At 31.9% G+C, this 19,765-nt stretch overlaps 1 protein-coding gene across 4 annotated transcripts; it reads right to left on the bottom strand.

Annotated features, from left to right (window-relative positions):
* Positions 1 to 409: 409 nt before the first annotated feature.
* On the bottom strand, positions 410 to 19,566 carry LOC128171553 (VWFA and cache domain-containing protein 1-like). Of its 4 annotated transcripts, XM_052837351.1 has the most exons (26): positions 19,529 to 19,566; positions 16,830 to 16,979; positions 16,483 to 16,618; positions 16,178 to 16,323; positions 15,906 to 15,968; positions 15,525 to 15,680; positions 15,098 to 15,306; positions 10,403 to 10,547; positions 9,798 to 9,996; positions 9,434 to 9,556; positions 9,000 to 9,079; positions 8,499 to 8,637; positions 8,010 to 8,286; positions 7,092 to 7,203; positions 6,824 to 6,998; positions 6,562 to 6,698; positions 6,014 to 6,189; positions 5,062 to 5,169; positions 3,743 to 3,859; positions 3,314 to 3,410; positions 3,023 to 3,118; positions 2,543 to 2,683; positions 2,025 to 2,125; positions 1,424 to 1,549; positions 935 to 1,050; positions 410 to 686 (listed from the first exon to the last, which is right to left on the bottom strand). In XM_052837351.1, exons 3-26 carry the CDS (start codon positions 16,517 to 16,519, stop codon positions 415 to 417), a joined length of 3,348 nt encoding a protein of 1,115 aa, XP_052693311.1. In that variant the 5' UTR covers positions 16,520 to 16,618; positions 16,830 to 16,979; positions 19,529 to 19,566; the 3' UTR covers positions 410 to 414. The 4 variants fall into 4 exon arrangements, with proteins under 4 accessions (XP_052693311.1, XP_052693304.1, XP_052693327.1 ...); XM_052837344.1 differs by lacking the exon at positions 19,529 to 19,566 and having other exon boundaries at positions 16,830 to 18,372; XM_052837367.1 differs by lacking the exon at positions 19,529 to 19,566 and having other exon boundaries at positions 16,505 to 16,618; positions 16,830 to 18,370.
* Positions 19,567 to 19,765: the final 199 nt, after the last annotated feature.

Below are 19,765 nucleotides of genomic sequence, written 5' to 3'. Positions count from 1 at the left end.
CCGGTTGTCAACAAATTAAGTATCAGATTTACCTAAAGAAAAATACAGCAAAAAATTGGCCAAGACCATCGAACCCTTTAAGTTCAACCAAAAGGACGGATATTGTATTTTTTAATTAAAAACGATTTTTACCGTTCTCTTGTCTTGATATATAAAAACTCAATACCAACTTACTAATTGAACAAAGGCTTTTTCTTTGTAAAATGCTAAACATTAAAATTAATCTACTTTGAACTACCATTTTATTAGCTCAATATATAAAAATATTTCATATTTTACATATACTATATCAAAACAAATTAACATAATATTTTGTTAAAAATTGTTCATTCCTGATGTACAAGAGTTCAAATCTATAGACTTTGTTAAACGTATTATATAGGCCTATTACTAAATTATCTCTCTTCTATTTTGCTATTTACACTCTTCGTTATGGAAGTCTTGGATCGTGTCGTAATGATCACTCTCCCGTAGTGTTTTGTTTATCGTGTTGTACGTGTGAACTGGTTCAAGGTAGGTATTGTCCACCACGTCAGGTTTTAATCTGCGAACGATGAAAAACACGGCAACGACGATTAAGATGACAAATACCAATGTACCCAACGATACACCGACATATAGCAATTGATTCCCGTTTGAGGATGACGGCAATTGGCACTCGGATCCACAGCACTTTTCTTTGCAATCTATGAAGAGAATTTTTTGTATAGCTATTTATATTTGATAATTCTTAAATGCATGATATTGAAAATATAAATGAATGGTTTTCAACAAAAAGAAAGTCATCGTTTTGTATAGTCTTAATAAATGCCACGTGGATCAAATCATAAATGTATCTTAATTTATAATTTTAAGGATGCACTATTTTGTGGACAGTAAAACTATTGAAACGAAATTCATTCCTTAACGAAAAAAACGAATATTGATGACAAACCATCTTTTAGACATTGTTGAGATGGACATATTTCCTTCGGGCCGCAAAATCCTTTCAGGAGGTATCCCTTTTTATCGCTAGTACACCAAGAACAACTTGATATGCGGAAACATTCACTGACAAACGAAAAAAAAAACCAATTATTATACTTGAAATGGAAAAGATTAAAACGGACACATTGATACAAATAAGTGCCTACAATCCATTTCATTTTTTTTCTTGCCATTAAAATTTATATGAATTATTGGGCAAAAGAAATTTAGTTGGAATGATCAAGCAAATAAATAAAAGATGTCAAAAATGGGAAAAAGTTTGACGGACAGATAAACTGAAAGTCAAACAGTGTAAAAAGGGGTCAAAAATGCTCACTTTTCCTAAATGAAGCATCATTTGAAAAACAAAAAACAAAAAAGAATATTTGAACTAAAATTCTGCAATAAAACTGCACTTATTGCTTTTTACTTATATAAATAAGAATCAAATGCTTGCCTTTCTGTTTTTCTACATTCACAACTAGTGGAAAAGCACGTTGGTAGATTCCTAGTTTTATCCTCTTCCGGTGTACTTACTGACCTCAGTGTTGGTAACTGAGGACTGCATGGAATAAAACCGTCCCTATGAAAGACGATAGAAGTTAATATAACACACTTTTCTTAGTATCAATGTATATATAATCTTTTGATATTCATCATTTTTAACCATTTCTTAATAGAAGGAACTAGTTTCTATGCCATATTTATTAATTTGATCAAAGAATGCTATTTGCCAAGTTTTTTTTAGAGTTCTTGAAGTATGTTAGAAGAAAGGCTCACAGATATTTTCCCGACAAAATGCTATCAAAAATTAATTTCGATACCTGATTTACCAATCCGACGGCGACAACTCTTTAATTTGTAATAGACTTCAACCACGTGATTATTTATTACATTTTATAAATGCATATTGGTATTTCTATTATTGGTACTTAAACAAAGTTTCGTACGATGAAAGCAGATTAAAAGAAAATTCCTTTAAAAAAAAATCAGAAGATTTAGCACCTTTCATTTAAATATCGTAATCCAAAAACAGAGAGTTTAAACAAGGTTCTTACATGGTGTCGTATTTATTCTTGCATTCGTTGAAGAACAGTTCATTGTAACAGAGGCAATTACATACTCCTGTACACTGTATTGAGCTAGGTGACGCATAGGGCTGTAAATGGATAACAAGGTAAAAACATGCAAATGTATTTATCGTGCAGTATCAAACCTTTGTATTGTGTGATAATGTATCGAATCTAATACTGATGTAAAAAATTAGAGACTGAATGAAAAACAGTTAAACAATGTAATTATTACCCAAAATAGTGAAAAATAGAAGCAATGGTATGTGACATATTATAGCGAAAAGAAGTAGTTTATAGAGTATTCAACTCATATTAAAGTCTAAGTAAGGAAGATGTTGAAGAGAAGAGGCATATAGAGAAACAATTTGTTTATTTCTAGTAAAATATACAATTGGCGAAGACCATTATGTTTAGCACTTTGCAAGTTGATATATATATATATGACTATTATTTTTCCTAAAAATAAAAATCTCAGTGCACATTAACGAAAATGTCTGACGTACCCCTGACGTGCAACACGTTTCTTCGTCCTGCAGGCGTCTATGCTTAAGAATAAGGTACACGTTTGAGCCAGCTACAGGACGCATTTCATATCCTTCATCTGAGTCTAAAAATCCACTTGAAACAGACTTTGGCAGATTTACCTGTCAAATTATATGTTATTTGGTTTTTTTAATTATACGCAATTCTTTTGTTGTTTTTAGTTTTTTTAAGCATTTAGTGAATCATTTATTTATTTTATCACTCAGCTAATCTAATAGCCTTTAATAAGAGTTCCTAGATTACATTGTATAATCGATTTAGTAAGGTCATTTTTCCTATCCATGGCCAAAGAAATAATAATTGGCAAAATCTATTAATTCTGGGTTATACATGTACATAGTTGAAAATTCGGGGTTTTTTTCTCTATTGGTTTATTATCCGATTTTGTTACTCATGTCTCTTTACAGTTGTTGTTATCGTTGTAAATATATTATTTTTACCCTAAATGTGAATTGTTCCTTTTTATTTCCTGTATCTCTGCAAGGTTGTTGATACATAACTGTTCTGCTTATCAGGGAACGAGAAATTCTTTCCTCCTGTAAAACAAATATCTTGTGACTTATAATTAAACAAAAACAAACTAAATGTTCAGACTATCACTATCTTAATCGGTAAACTAGTGTATTTTATTCATTTACTTTACAATCCCCACTTACGATAAAATGCAAGGACAAATTGCCTTAATGAAAATATCATAATCACGTTTTTAAAAATCTTTACTAATTACTTACCTTATAAGTTATATGAACCGGTGCTTTTATTGGGGTCGTTGTTTCTGTGTAAAAAGGGTGCATAACAAGAAACCCGCTGTTGTCGATCACAATACAACTAAATACAGGAAATATCATAGAATACAAGAAACCAACGTAAATTTTAATAAAAATGTTTGTTTAGATATAACTGGTAGAATATTGATTTAAAAATTATGTTGCATAAAAATACGATTGAAGACAACGTAATTCGATTATAAACGTAAAATATGAAATGATGATTAAATATGAAATAAAAACTAAAAAGAAAGTTAAAAACAAACGTATACTTGATGGCTAGTAAATGGCATAATACTTTACAAAACAAAATAATATAATGTTACTAAATACAAAAATTTAAACTTTTAAAGAAATCATAACTTTACTAAAACGATTTGCCAATCGACTTACATGTAATTAGTTTTGTTTGCACAGATTGGATATTTATCTTCCAGCATCTGCTTAAAGTAGAATACTGAGAAGTCTGTACCTATCACTGCTTCCAGTTTTCTATCTGGGTTGCTTCCTCTGCAAAAAATAGTAAAGTGAACGCAGAGTATCTCGAACAGCGTTAATTCCAGAAAGATTAACGTAAAGTTTTGACTGACTTGTCCAATCAGATCGTAATATGGGAAGTTAAAACAAAATCGGGCGTGACTTGAATGATGAAGCGAACAAGAGAATCCTTCAAAGAGTTATTGAGTAATCTTTACGTGATGCAAATAAACAATTCTTCGTTAGTTGTAAACTGACAAAGAAAATAATGTTGAATTAATCAATACTATGATAATGTAGCTGTAAAGAAGTTTTTTTCAAAAAAGTAGGGGAATTATTTTTTTGGCAACGATTTCTATATTTAGGGATTATGTAATGGGGAATTCGGGAATGAAATGCAAACGAAAAGTGTTTAATGAATTTTGATACTGTGCATAGGCAAGCAAGACATGTGGTAGCTTAGTAGAAAAAATGGCTGACAAATTCTCCTTAAGTGAATGATGTTTCACGGTAAATAAACGTTTTCGTATAAAACACACCCACACCCTTTGCAAACGTTTCTACTAGCAAAATAATATCAACCAATATTTAATTGCGGGAAATTTCGGCTTACACTGATTAAAAATGTCAAGGTCTTTTGGCAGGGGGGTTGACTTATAGTAAAAAGGCGATATATTCTTGGATGTTTTGAAAATGTTTTTAAAGATGCAAGTCTACTTTTTAAAAAACTACGTATAGTTTATAAGGCACTAGCGGGGCCAAGCTGTGAGTATGTATGTCTTGTGTGGTCTATTACCTGCCAAAATAGCTAATCGACTATATTGAATGCACCCAAAAGAGGGTTATTAAGATTAAAATACTGTTTCGTTTATTTGAAGAAGCCATTAAAGACCTGTATTTAAAATCCCTTGGAAAAAAAACACAGGAATCTTTGACTGTAATTTCTTTTTTGTTTTCAATCCTTCGGACATATTGCACTACCTTTTTGTAGCACCCTCTGATAATGGATATCATCTTCGAAGACAGCCCACTTAAAAATATCAAACTAATAGACAAATCGTTATGATTATGATTAAATAAGAGAAATATTCCAGTAGATATTCCATTGATACTAATCATTAATATAGCTCATGGACAACGAACAGTTTCGATATGAATTGTTATCCATATTTGGACATTTCTGACACAAATACTTTATAATAATGACGACAGCATATTCACAAGAATTAACTTACCCTTGTAATATGGTCTTTGTGAGAGAAATAATCCTTCCTGATCCCCAAGAATCTTCATATGGAGCAGACAAGACATTTAGCGACTTCTGGGCAGCGGTCCGACGATACCTTTCGGAGGGATACATTATAGTTAACTATGAATATTTCCTTAAGAACTGTTCTTTTTTGGACTCACAAAAAAATGAGAGACGATTTAGTACATATTGATATATCGGATAAGTTCAGTATACAACATAAGACTTTTATGACCTTAAAACAAATTCTTTATATTGTTACCGTTTTTACTCTATTGGGATCCATATTTACACTTGTAATCCCCACGCCGGCTTAAAGGGGCATGGTCACGATTTTGGTCAAAAAATTATTCTAATGTTTACAAAGCCTCATTGAGGCATTTTTAATAGACATCCAAAATTTGAGTATCATTCTTTGAGGTATAAGCGAGTTACAGAGCTTGCAATTCATTGCTATGTAAAAAAAAAAAAAAGAAGCTGTTGTTTACATTTTGAATGTTGAAGTAAAAATTCCTAAAATGAGTTAAACGTAAGGAACTGTTTTTTCATGCAAAAAATGAATAAGAAGATAGACAAATCAGGTAAAATAGTATTTTGGGGTAAATTGAACCTATGTTAACATTATCAGGGGCACGAGCCTTGTTTTCATGTCAAAGAATAGTGAGTTCTGTATCTTGCTTATAACTTAAAAACTACATATAATTAGAAATGCATTCCTAAAGCATCGTGAGTAATAGAAATAGAAAAACAGAATTTGACCAAAATCGTGACATTGCCACTTTAACCAAATAATCGTGACCAAACTAAAATAAACTTAAATAAATTGATCTTTTCAAATTCAATACGAATAACCCCAAAATGTATGAACGGCATAAAAGATACCAAATTTACTGAATTTGGCTTTGACCTGCTCATTAAGAATTTTATGAGGCACTTACCAAGTTCTGAGTTTGTGATTGTAGTCATCCTTTAGCCGTATCCCTGGGTACGTTCTAATCACACCGTCTTCTGTCATGACGTAACGCCAAGCTAGATACGGGGCCTCTTTCTTTGAGGTCGTTGTCCAAAACTTTTCCAGTGGGTAAGTTAACCGTATGGAATTAACTGCTGATGCCTGAATATTGCAAGATAGATCTTTGTTATTTTAATTGCTTCAATTGATCAAACAAATTAAAATCTTCAAACATTTTTTTTTCAGAGACTCCCATTGTAAGGGTTGGTGTATGGGGTCACAAATAAATTGCTGGGATTGTTTTTCTTAATGTTATATAATAATACACCTGATAAAATGAAAATTTATTACGTACTGATGTTTTAATTAAGTGTTATTACTCCACTCTAAATTCCTTGTATCTTTGTATACTACGAACTGCCATACATATATGAAATTCCTGTTTATTTGTATCGATTGTTTAATCGACTTAATTACATGTACTTTTCTTTGTATTAATTATCAAATAATTGATTTGCATTTACATTTTCTTACTTTTAGTCCTGGATTAGTGGTGATGGCTCCAGACAAGTAGTCCTTATACTGCTTTACTCTGACTTCTGTTTCCTTGACTCCAGTGTATGAATACGCCTCAATGAAAGCGTCTGGCGTTAGTTTTACTGTCGATTTTGCTGGATATTGAAAAAGACAAAGATACAGAATGAACGACAAAAGATAAAGGCTGAAAGACAAACGACACACTATTTGTAAGAGATATCTCGATCAAAAGTATATCTTTTTTAAAATGTTCACAAACCTTCTGTAGCATATCTACTAAAATGCCTGCAGAAGGGGGCGGGCCATTGGTTCAAATCCCATCGATGGTAAAGGAAGTCGCCGTCAGAGGGCCTGGTTAAACCATCTTTGTTGGAAACAGTGTTGTTTTGCTTCATAACGATACACAGAGAGAGGTTACTACCTGGAGCCACAATCTGATAATACAAAGCCTCATTTACTACGAAAACGTGTTTTTCACATTTAAGATAAGTGAATGTATGAGAGAATAAATGGGTTGTATTTGTTACCGGGGTCCAATAGTAAACAGCATCTAGATAAACTTTGGAGTCACCCTCAAAGAGTTTCTCTCCTCTAGCCTCTATAATTGTTGTTTTTACAGACGTCTGTGAATCCAAACCCCTATAAAATGAATTAGTACTTTGAATATCTATAATCCATAATCGAATGTGCTAACTGCGAAGAAAAGGAGTCAAAAAATAGTTTAGAAAACAGATATTTCAAGCAGTGATCTTTTTCATCATTCTAGCCAAAACTAAATGATAGTGTGTACAATAAAAGTGATGTAAAAGAGGAAAAAACAAACAGTTCTCTCTGTAATGCACAATACCCACGTGGTTATCTCATAAATATAGATAAAGAATGACAGGCTACACAGAAATAACGAAAACACAAAATAAATTAAGGAAATTGAATACCTGCATCTCTTTTCATTTATTTCCTATGTAGCTTGTGACACGATATTTTATTTGCTAGTGAGCCGGGTGTAAATTTCCGTACATCCTACTTGAGCCGGGGGTAAATAACGTGATATCAAAATGGATTAAATGTGAAGTCACAATACATTAAATGCGCAAACGGTATATCTTGAGAGTGTATAACACCAATAATTGGACAAGGAACATATTCATATGGTTTACACGGGAAATAAATTTGTAATCTAGATCCAATCAAGGATGTTCCAGGATTTACCGCGGGACGTATTCCATGTATGTTATACAACCTGGGGTAAATACCCATCCATCCTAGATTGAACCATGGATAACTTACAGTATCACAGGGACTTTCAAAATCATTTATCAAAAGTCATATTTTTATTGATTAAAAAATGTTTTAAACGTATGGAGTAGTTGTTAAAAATATGTATTTGTATGTTTTAATAAGTATAATTTTCTCAAAGGTATATACATTTTTAAAAGTACACTTACTTTTTCATGGAGTCGATAACTTTTGACACATCACCGGAGGTCTCAAAATTGTATATGTTGTTGATGTCCTGTTCTTGCATTATGATGCCACGAGGGTCGGTAAGCAATGGGTGTAGCAATGTCCTCTCCTCCCCATCAATGATAAATGCATAGGAAAATTCTTCTTTTTTAAGATACAAAATCTCTGCAACCAGTTCACTGATCAAAATGTCCGCGCACACAACTCCAGAAAAAGCCCCGTTAAACGCAACAGGTAGACAACCAGTGATGATTGATTCTATGCAATGACAATACTTACAACATTCAAAATCTTGTATTTTGTATCTACATCAACTGTACATTCATACTTAACTAAGTTATTTACCATGATGTATGTCATGTATATCAAGTATGCAATGGTTATCTATCATATAGGTCAAGTTGGTCTATATCATATAATCTGCACGATGTCTTTAATTCTTTATTCAAATTTATTGAAGACAACCTCACCATTGATAAAGAAATCGATGTAAGGCTGTGTATAAGTTGGGGACGTTGATATGGGCACGCTCAAGTCTACGTAATAGGTTCCCATGATCTCACGTAAGGACGACGTCATAATGTCTGTGATGATCGTTGATTTCCCGCGCTAAAATTGACCAATTATCACTGTATAACTTTCATCATTGACATTGTACTTATGTCAAGATCTAAAATGAATTATTAGCCCTCACTGAAAACATGATTTTATTTCGTAACTTAAAAGAAGAGTTTTATTAAGGCGAACTTATTTGTCATTGTTGTTTCTATTTGTTTACACATTTTTTTTTAGTTTTTAATTTTAGTGAATTGAGTTTTAAAATCATGTGTTTTAAAGCTTTTGTGATTGTGTAAGGGAATTGTATTCAAAAATATATTTTTATCTTACATCGATGATATGATTACAAGTTAGTTACTTTTTACTAGTATGTTAGCGTAATGCTCTGAGGAATTTCTCTTATCATGACTTACCGTCACAAATCCGTATGTGTTGTTGTTAAGTATCTGCTCGGCCATATTTTTTAATAATTCTTGATCACTAGTTCTCAGACCTGTAAAACAAATTTAAGGGACAAGTAACAAGTTTGAAATCCAGGAATGAAATGGGTATTTAATTTTCACATATTAACTCCCCAATAAATGAAGAATAAGAATATGAGGTGAAACGTTTTTGACTGAAAGAATTTTATAACTTATTAAAGCCAGTGTAATTTTTTGCCTTATTTTTAAGGGGTTTAACCATTTTTCTTTAGTTTTATTTTTATTTAGATACTCCTTTTTACCTTTTTAAATTCTATTAATTAGCCTCTATTGATCTCGGTTTCATTCTTATCCCATTTTACCTTTACCAATGCACATATATACTCTTACATGAATGTGTTTGAGTTCTGCCTCAATGCACCTACCAGTGCCTATACCGTACGTGTTGATTATGACCCTGTTTTGCAGGGCCTCGTTTTCATCTCGTATTACTTCAAGAGGATTTCCTTCTGTATTTTTCCCGGCGCTAACAAATAAAAGAATTTGATCTGCAAGAAGAAACATTTATAATGGTATCGACGTAAAATATGTACTTAATATATATCATACAAGTTTGAAACTACAAAGATCAATAAATACTAATAAAGAAAGGAATAAAAAATATTTATCTTGACAATGTCAATTCAAATGTCTTCTTGTTTATTTGCCTTGCGTTTAATTTGTTACCAAAATCTTTAAAATTTTAACCCCGAGTTCTCCTGAATAAGGTTTAATTTGACTTTCACTCACCTCGGGTTTCTGTATAATTTGTCTTTAATAACAAGAATGCTTTACGGAGGGCATTGACATAGTTTGCTCCACCTTCTCCTGTTTGAGATGACAGAAAATTTCTGAAACTCTTCTTGGTGGCACTGGTCACTGGAACAAGTTGATTTTCGTAGCATCCTCCTAAGGTGTTTGCAATGTCATTGAAAACCACCAGACCAAACTATCAAAAGATACAACAGCTATCGCGGCTGCGTTAACAATTACATTCCTAAATAAACGTGAAAAAAGGCTTTAGGACAGCTCGATAGTCGTGACCAATTTTGGACTAAATTGATCTCCTTTCGAAGAACAGCGCTATATAAAAATATACAAGAATACCAAAATTTAAAAGGAAAACTTTTCTTAATTTCTTCACAGTTTTGGTAATTATAGTAGTTAATTTGTTGACCATCCAGCTTTCTTATATCGATCGTCACATCTTATCTGCTGTAAAGATCTTAATGCAAAAAACGCAGAACATCTTTATTGATACAAGGTTTAAAAAACTACGCTTGAAAACCACAAGCTTGAGATTTCGGTCCTCTTATAATTGCTTTTTCAAAAGTGGAAAAAAAAGGAAGACTCACCCTATCCTCTTCGTCCAAAGTCTCCATTACTGTGAGAACTGCATGTTTAGCTTCGAAAAGAATATCTCCCCGCATCGAAGAGGACATTTCTATGACAACCACGACGTCACGAGGAGAGGAAGTTGTTGTGGACACATAGAAGGGTCTACAATACAAAAACAGACGAACTAAAGAAGTTAAGTTATTTTGAATTTACTTTGTTCATTATTTTATGTTATATACCATTAAAAGTTAATTCGAGATTCCATTTCTAAATAAAACGATCAAAATATGATTTATGATAAATAAATGCACCTAAATATATAACTCAAGATACACCGAACATTTATTAATACTACTCAGGAAATTTTCAATCTTTAACTTTTTTCCTTTGTTTACAATGCTTTACTAAAATATTTCCAATGATCTGTCAAAATCTCAGCATTACTTGTCGAGTTATGAACAATAAAGAGAGCTCATAATTATCTCCAATGTTAACAAGGTTTAGGCAATATTTTGTTAAAAAAGGTAAACTGGTTTACGTTTTGATTAAATCTGATTTTGGTTTTTCTTTCTTATCAACAAATATCCAAAGTTTCTAAGATTTATTAGGGTCAATTTTACTTTAAATCTGTTGTTTTCTATTCAGATATCAAAATGTAAACAACAACTTTGTTTAAGCTTTGTTTTCATAACAAAGACTTAGTAACACTGTATTTTTTTAAGAACTTGACGACATACACTCAAACTTGCTTGGTTATTTGAAATACACCATTGAAGCATTAATAATACCAATCAATATAGAAAAATGAAACAGGAAATTGCATAATATGTTGTTGTTAGAAATGTCACAATTATCTTGATGTTTGAGCAATATCAAATCAATCTTTTTGCCTATTACCCATTCGTTTGGAAAAGATTCTGGAATTCCAGTGTAAGGTCAAACACTTTGGTTCTAATAATTTCTCCCCTGGATATTTCAAAGAAATTTCTTGGCTGAATTTTTATTTCTATGTCAATTATTTTTAGATTAAACAGAACTTATTTTCCATCCTGATTTTTTAATCAATTGTATTGAAAGATTTTAATTTGTTTTAACTCTGTGGGAATGTTTGTTTTGGAAATTCCTTCTTTAATTTTTAGAGGAAAACCCATTATTCACCATCCTGATTTCCGAGGAGGTCGTCTTAAAACTTTACAACTTTATTATTGAGCGATATGGGATTGCATTGGAAATTTGCCAATTTCTATATTTAGATATAACATACTTTATTTATCACCCCGACTTCCTAGGATACGTCCAGTTATCAATATTTTTATTGATATGTCCATATTTGTTGTAAATGTGCAAATTTTTAACATTTTTACCATAGTTTTGCATTTCTGCTTAAGGGATCATCTTTTTAAATGTTTCAAACCTATTGTAAAAATCAAAGTTATGTTTTTCATTTCCCAATTTCTTTTGATTTTGGGTATATTCAATTTGAACAATTGATTTATAACGAAAACAAGAGGCCCATGGGGCCACATCGCTCACCTGAGCAACAATGGGCGTTCAAAAGATATTGTGCCATATGGTCCCTCGGTAGAATAACAAAAAATAAATATTGTCAAGTATTCGAATTTTACACTTTATTTAGCATACACGTAATCTTTGACATTGCACCTTCATGAGATACTATTTTTTACCAGAATAAGAAAATCCTACGCAAGATATAAAACTAAACATTTGGTAGGTGTACACTGTTAAGTTGTTAACTTCCAATTCCCTATATATATTCGTTCTGCCCCCCCCCCCCCCCGTGTAAAGCGATCAAAATATATGAGAGCATATAGGTACATTTTTTTCATCAACTAATTACTAGTTATTGTATTTTTTAAAAAAATATAATAGTTATTGTATTTTATTTAAAAAATACTACATGTATAGATGTGAAAAAGAAAATTGTACTTCAATGTTCTCAATTCCTTAAATTTAAAACATTCAAAAATTTAATTTGTCTTCTCCATTATAATTAAATGACTGTTAATTACCTCGCGTACAAACCAGGATAATTTTCCGCTGTGATATTTTCTTATAAATAGCGATGATTACTTATCCCCGCAACAGAAATGTGTCAGAACTATGGAAACTGTTTTAAAAATGTCGTTTTTTATTTACTCGTGTTTGAAAAACTATCAAAATTGATGTAAATTTCACATTATTTATTGTATAAAGAGGGGGCTCCAGAGAGTAGGTATATACAGAATATCATTCTTTTATTTTGTTTTTACAAGTATTTAACATACTCTAATTCATATAGAATTTCTAATGTTCAACCAAAATTTCAGCGTCAATCGTAGAATTATAAGCAAGATACAGAGCTCACAGTTCGCCTAAGTTTGAGTCATATTTTGTTCACATGAGTTCATTACATTCAGCTTAAGATTTTTAACTTGGTATTTCCTATTCAGCATTCAAAATGGAAAAAAAGAATTGTCTAAGATTTTCAATTTTTTTTATTCACTCAAGACCGGTTTACTGGTATTTGAGGTTCAAAATCAGTTTATACAAATGTACATAAACACAGTCCAGGATCACATGTACAGTAGGAGTAATAATGACGAAAAAAGGTTAAGTTTACAATACAATTAGTTGTTAAAGTTGGTTTCTGGAAGAACAGAGTATAAAAATGTTCTTAATAAATATTGACAAACTTTTTACTTTTTTAATCTTTAGTTTTTAAGATCTGTGTACAAACATAGAATTGTGAGCAAATCTCTGTATCTTGCTTATAATTCGAAGCTTAACACTCAAATATGGTTAGTAAATAGAAATTGTAAACAATTAAACACAAGAAACATGCACTTTAACAAATAAGGAAAACAATTTATTTTTTCGAAATGAATTATATATACATGTATACATGTATATACCTACATATTTCCGTCAGCGATATCAAACTCTATTTAAACTGAATAAACTCGAGAAAATGCCGAGCATCTCAACAAAACCTATTGCATTAATCTACCATTACGCAAAAGATACTGCCGAATTACCGATAGAATAAATTGTATTTCAGTACTTTTTTTATACATCAGATTTTTCTTAATTTGCGCAGGTAAACAGTTAACTGTTTGATTTACCGAAGTCTCTGTTTGATTTGATACGTAAAAATCACGGAATACAGACGATAGTTCCCAGGTTACAAAGCATAAATAATGAAAACGAAACGAAAATCAGAACAAGCTAACACCAACGTCATGTGTGAAAACTGTCAACGCATTGAAATATTTAGCCCCAATTTACTTCACAAAATCGGCATCAATATATTTTGCATGTTTCAAAAATTTCCCTTCATACGCAAACAGTTGCACAACAAGCAAATTCATCAGTCAGATCGACCCTTTTTCGTATAATGTCATGGCTGCTTTAAACAAAGAACCTCGTTTTCGAAGTATGGAATACGAGTCTTGGTAAAATGAGTATGCAAACACGGGCCGTGGCAAAATAAAAGCCAGGGCAGATCGACAATCGTCAATTCCAAATACGCATTATTTTGCACAATATTTACAGAGAATACAAATATACTGGTCCATCAAATATCCTGAAATTTTAATGAGATTGGCAGATTAATAACTGCCAATCTTTTGTTTTGCCCAGACCAAGTCTTGCCCTCCCATTTTACCGGATGCCAAACGTGAAGCTGAAACACGCCTTTCCTTTATTATTATTTTCGTAATAACTCAGACTTGAAACAGAATTAGCACTTAATTTTTGCAATTTATATTTTCCTTCCCATAAGGATAATTTATGCTAAACTACGTTGAATTTGCCTCGGTAGTTCTTGAGAAGAAGATTTTTAAAAATGCACCCCCCTTTTTCTACAGTTTCATGGTTTTCTCCGCTTTAAATACAGATCGGACTTTTATTTCTGCAATTTATATTCGCCGTCCCATAAGGATGCTTTGTGCCAAATTTGGTTGAAATTGGATAAGCGGTTTTAGAGAAGAAGTTCAAAATGTAAAAAGTTTACAGACGGACGGACGGACAGACAGACGGACGACGGACAAAATGTGATCAGAATAGCTCACTTGAGCTTTCAGCTCAGGTGAGCTAAAAACTACATTGAATGTTTTTTATAATTTTTTGATGCTATGTCAAAAAATTCTCTATTATTAAAATATACGACCATTTAAAACTTAAGAGTTATTAAGCACTATTTTAGTATTTTGCCCGATTAGGGCTATAAAGCAGAACTTTACAACTCATAAACCTTTTAGATAATGTTGATTTTAAACCACACATACAATAAAGAAGAAAGGTACATCTAAGACTGCATGAAATTAAGAAAACTGCGAAGTCTTGTTATCAAACTTATAAATCTTTGCCTTTTATATAAAATCAAATCATTTTTCCTTAAAGATGCAGGACCTTGTTGACGTCTAGCTATTTGCTGAACAGGCTTTTGTATTTCTAGTGGTTTTAAAGCAACCATATATACTACCAATGATGAATCAGGAAGTATACAGTATATGTGTTACTCCCAAGGCAATCAGTTTGAAGCAAAGGAGCCAAGCCCGTTTTGACCTCAATTTCAATGTTTTAACGGTTTTAAATAATGTGGTTTTCAAATCCCTGGTCAATGTATTAGCTATTTATACTCAATTAGAAAAAGTAAAAGGGTATATTGTGCCGGTAAGTTGTCAAATGTGTTTTCTTTGCAGTATATTTACCTGAATCGAGGATCGTATGTATCACAATCCGTCAGTTTGGTGGCCGGGTAATTGATGTAAAGACCAGAATTCATTGCAATGTACTGGAATTGGAGGTGCTTCACATCTAAATTCGTTTTCAAGACTGTAAGTATGTTAGTAGATGGAAATCGGATGTTCTCTTGGTTCACATAGGCTGGCTTGCTGTAGCAAAATTTGTCTTCAGACACCTAAATGGAAAACTCAATTTGAGGCAAATGCCACTGATCCACAAGAGAGGGAAATTTCGTAAATATTGAATGTGTTCAGTATGCGTTTTATTTCTTAGTGTGATTTTTATCATAAATGTATTCAGATCCCAAACATTATGCACACAAGATATATTTGTCAACATTCGTTACCTTAAGAAGTTTCGTACTCATCGTGTAAATGTGAGTGAATTTCTTACGTCAGTTCTGAAACGGAGATTTCCCTTGTACTCTCCGTCCACACAGCAGTCCTGAGGGACATAATCAGACGACAGCTGGTCCTCCTCTACAGCCTCCTTCAGCTTCTTCAGAGCATTGTCCACTTCAATCATTCGTCCTCCAATTTTACCTGCAATCTTGTAAATCGTTGGGAAAACAAGTAGGACCAAATACATATTGAATATATCATTTAATGTCACAATATTTACCCTTATTAGATTTTAGACGTAGAAACAATTCATAAGTTTTAAAGTGTTTTAATCATTTGTTTAAATTTCTATCATTATACCAATTTTTTAATTGTAAAGCATTAGGAAAGCGTGATACAGCGGACTCTAGGTTTTTGAGCGATCTGTCTTTACCTCTCGAACTAACATGATTCCATCGATATTTTTCTCTTTGTATTGCAGTTTGTTGTACTCTCCCTACAGGAAACAAAAACATCGTATTAATAAAAAGGTATATTTTTGTTATATCATAAGATTTTCCTATAACAGATAAATTATGAAGCATCAAATTAAAATATAAAGACTTGGCGCTATGAGAGTAATTCTGGATTTTATACAATATCTTTCTAATTACCACGTCAGCTTTGTACAATTTAGTGTGTAGTGAAGTCTGTAGTGCTTTCTACCTGTAGAAATGACCACCCCACTGAATCTGCCACTTTATTTAGTTCATCGGAAAGAATGCCTGCGTTGATATCCTGGGCACTCGTTAGAACCACTTGATTCACAATGAACAGACACACGAACAGGTACGGGACCCTCATTGTTTTACCTTGAGAAGAGAAGGGATTTTATAACAATTTACCAAATTAAACGTTATGAAATAAAACCAATTTTACTGTTGTCGTAAAATTTAGTTTTAAAGTTTTGAAACGTATTATACAATGTAAATTAAACATATCTAAAATAAATAAAAAAAATTCATAATTACATAAACTCGTTAATAACATTACAAAGATCAACTTCATGGTTGTGTAGACAATATGAAAGTTGACAAAAACAAAAATTAGATGAGCTTAAAGGTTTTGACTGTCAGTGCTTGCCGATCTCAAAACCAGTGGGTGACTCTACAATGTTAAAACAACGTCGAGTTCATATCGTCAGCATTATATTATATCTATAATAAAAATACAAATTTTTTATCTCAAAATTCGATATGTAAAGGTGCAAACTACTTGAACTTTAAAAATAAACTTTTTATATAGTGAAAAGGGAATCAAAATCACTTGACTGATAGAAAAATACATTTCAAATTTGAATAAAATTTAGATTACTTACCCAGTTTTAATTCTTAATTCGACAAATTCACAGCTAAGTGAAAACAGTCGTCAAAATAATCACAGTCGGAGAAGGAAGTCCTTCTGCACAGTGCACACACAATACTTGACTTATAATCAGGAAAGGAACACTTCACATTCTCAGTGGACCCTTTGACAGTAGTTAAAATTACATGATATTTTATTATTACCTTGTGAATACAATTGTGATAAATAGTATTGTACAGGAGTTTCCATTGATTTCATATATAACTCATATTGAATCATTGTATATTAGTTAAATGTGTTTTGCTAGATAAAAGTTACAATAAAATGAATCAAATTCACAGGACGGAAAGCGTTAAAGAAGCTGGTAATTTTGCATCTTAAACAATTCGAAGAGTTGTCTTTTCTTAATAAAAAGAAGAAAATTTTACGTTTTGTCAAGATATCTGCGGTACACGATTAATTTTATTTCATGGTTTAATAGAGAAAAGGACTGTGTGTAAGGGACTTATGAGGTATTTTGCATCCCTCTTTTCTAACATTGAAGTTTTATAAAGAGTTGTTTATTTAAACAACGGTGGAAGATGGTTTGAAATGATATTGAAAATGTGTGTAAAAGGTTGTCAATCACAATGACGTAATGTAAAACAAAAATCTTGAAGAATGCTTTGATTTGAGAGATGAATTTAATGATGTTCTGTTGATCGACATATCATTTAATATTTGTTAGTTTGATAAGATTATGGCACTTCTAATTGGTCGAAAAATTTCTTTGATACCTGCATGAATAAAATTTTTGCCTGATCTACTTTTTTCAACTGTTCCGATTTAACAGAATTAAAGAGAAAGGAAAATTTAAAAATAAACACTGTCAACAAAATGTTAGGGTGTGTCTGTTTAATTGTCAGCAAACAAAATACAACTTTATAGATATAAGAAAAAATTTAAAATTTAACCTTCAGAAATAAACAGTACACATTATTTAATTCACTAAATAGAAAATCAAGCGTCTTTTAGGATTTCGACTGCTTGAAATCAACGATCAACATTTACGGCGAGGCTAGCAGTTTCAACTCGAGGAATAATAAAGAACATAAAATCCTATGCACTTTCACGGTAGCACTGCTGTTTAAATTTAGTAACGATGAGTTTTAAGTAAACACACGTACATGGTCATCAGAATAAGCATTGTAAAGCAAAGCTATTATAATTGCATCAATTCCTCAAGCGTATTTCAAGTGGCAGATTATCATACCTCACTCTTTATCTAGTTACCATACAATTTACAAAAATCACACATACATACTATTATTTGTCGGCATATCAACTATTTTAGTCCACGATCGCTTCTTCTTGCACGGTTACGGCCAGTTGCATATACATGTATCTGATTCACATTAAACGCAGTTTCAACGAATCTTGCTGAGAAATGCTCATTTAGATGACGTCATAGAAAAACAGCTAATTGACTACTAATAAGAATGAAGTGAAAGGCATTCTTTGTATAATGTTTTATAAAGATTTCATTTTGATTCAATATTATAAAGAAATTAGTTAAAAGGATGACTCCACTTAGCGCGGGGTTTTGGGTCCTTTTCGGTCGCTTCTGTTGCGTTTATTTCTTAACCATATATCACTTTTGTTAAATTTTTTAAAGAGTCTAATCAATTTCCAACATGAATTAAAATTTTAGACTGTGATACAATGAGCTCATTCTATGTTTTTTTTTTCTATACAATTTTCGAAAAAAGAAGTTCAGCTTATCTGCTTTAGATTAATATGCATGAGAGGTGGAATTGACATTATCAGAATGGTACTAAAATTAGACTAGCATTAATAACAATGCCAAGTATAACAATTTATGTGATCAATCTTTCACCATAACCCTATCTATTCTACAAGGTACATGTATTCTATTTACTATGGTTTTGGCAATTAGACCACGTCCATGTAAGTACAGAAGACTTTAAATCAATGCATGACAACTTAACATGTTCGAAAACATTGTCCTAGTCAGTACATAATATGCTACCTTACACGTCACGTGATAGAAATTAATAATTTCAAAGTAACCCGAGGTGAGAAATCACGTGGTGGTCAACATGCATCGACCCTTGGTTACAACAGGGAAAGCGAAAGTAAAAAAGAAACAGTTTTTTTTTTCTCATTTAAACCATGAGCGCATGCTTGTCTATTAAGCTGCCTTTGACATAACTTTGATAATGCAAATTTATAAAAGTCAACAGCTGAACACCAACTGGCGTTTTTGGTCGTGGCTTATTTATTGAAATTGAATATGCATTTTAACAACCGACCTGCCATTCAGTTAGTGATCAGGTATATGGCTGCACCATAAATCAATCAATCATCACATCAACAATCATTTGTTCAATCAATAAATATAAATCAATCACATCAGCGATTCTTTCAAGTCTTCTAATGGTTAACGTCGGCATGTATGCTGAGGCATTTACCTGTGGCAATACTCTACAATATTGTATAACAAGTTTTAGCCAAGTGTTAATGAAAGCTTGATTGTTAATTCTATAGCAAATGGGTACGATTAGAATCATGAAAATTTAAATATTAAATCTAAATATGTCTGATCACAAAAATTACTGTTTAAAATGTTGGTTTAGTGTCACCCGCATCACCTGATAATCATTTTTTAAGTGGTCAATACTGGATTATTAATTAAATTGATGCAATACTTACAGTAGTTGATCATATATTTAACACAGACGTCAAGGTGTTAGAAAACACATGTGCTGCGGAGTGGCATAGCTCTTAAATGGAAAATAATAAGTTTGAACAAAAGTGTTGTCATATATTATAGATTCACAACAATGACTCTTAAAAATTGTTATGATACTGAATAGAGTTGTCTTTCTTTGTCATGATGATGCTGCACGTTACCAAATTAAATTCTCATCGCCGTCTTCATTGTGATTG

This window comes from Crassostrea angulata, chromosome 1, assembly GCF_025612915.1.
Source record: "Crassostrea angulata isolate pt1a10 chromosome 1, ASM2561291v2, whole genome shotgun sequence".
NCBI lineage: Eukaryota > Metazoa > Mollusca > Bivalvia > Ostreida > Ostreidae > Magallana > Magallana angulata.
Note: the sequence above shows the minus strand (reverse complement) of the source record. Positions and strands in the feature narration are given on the sequence as shown.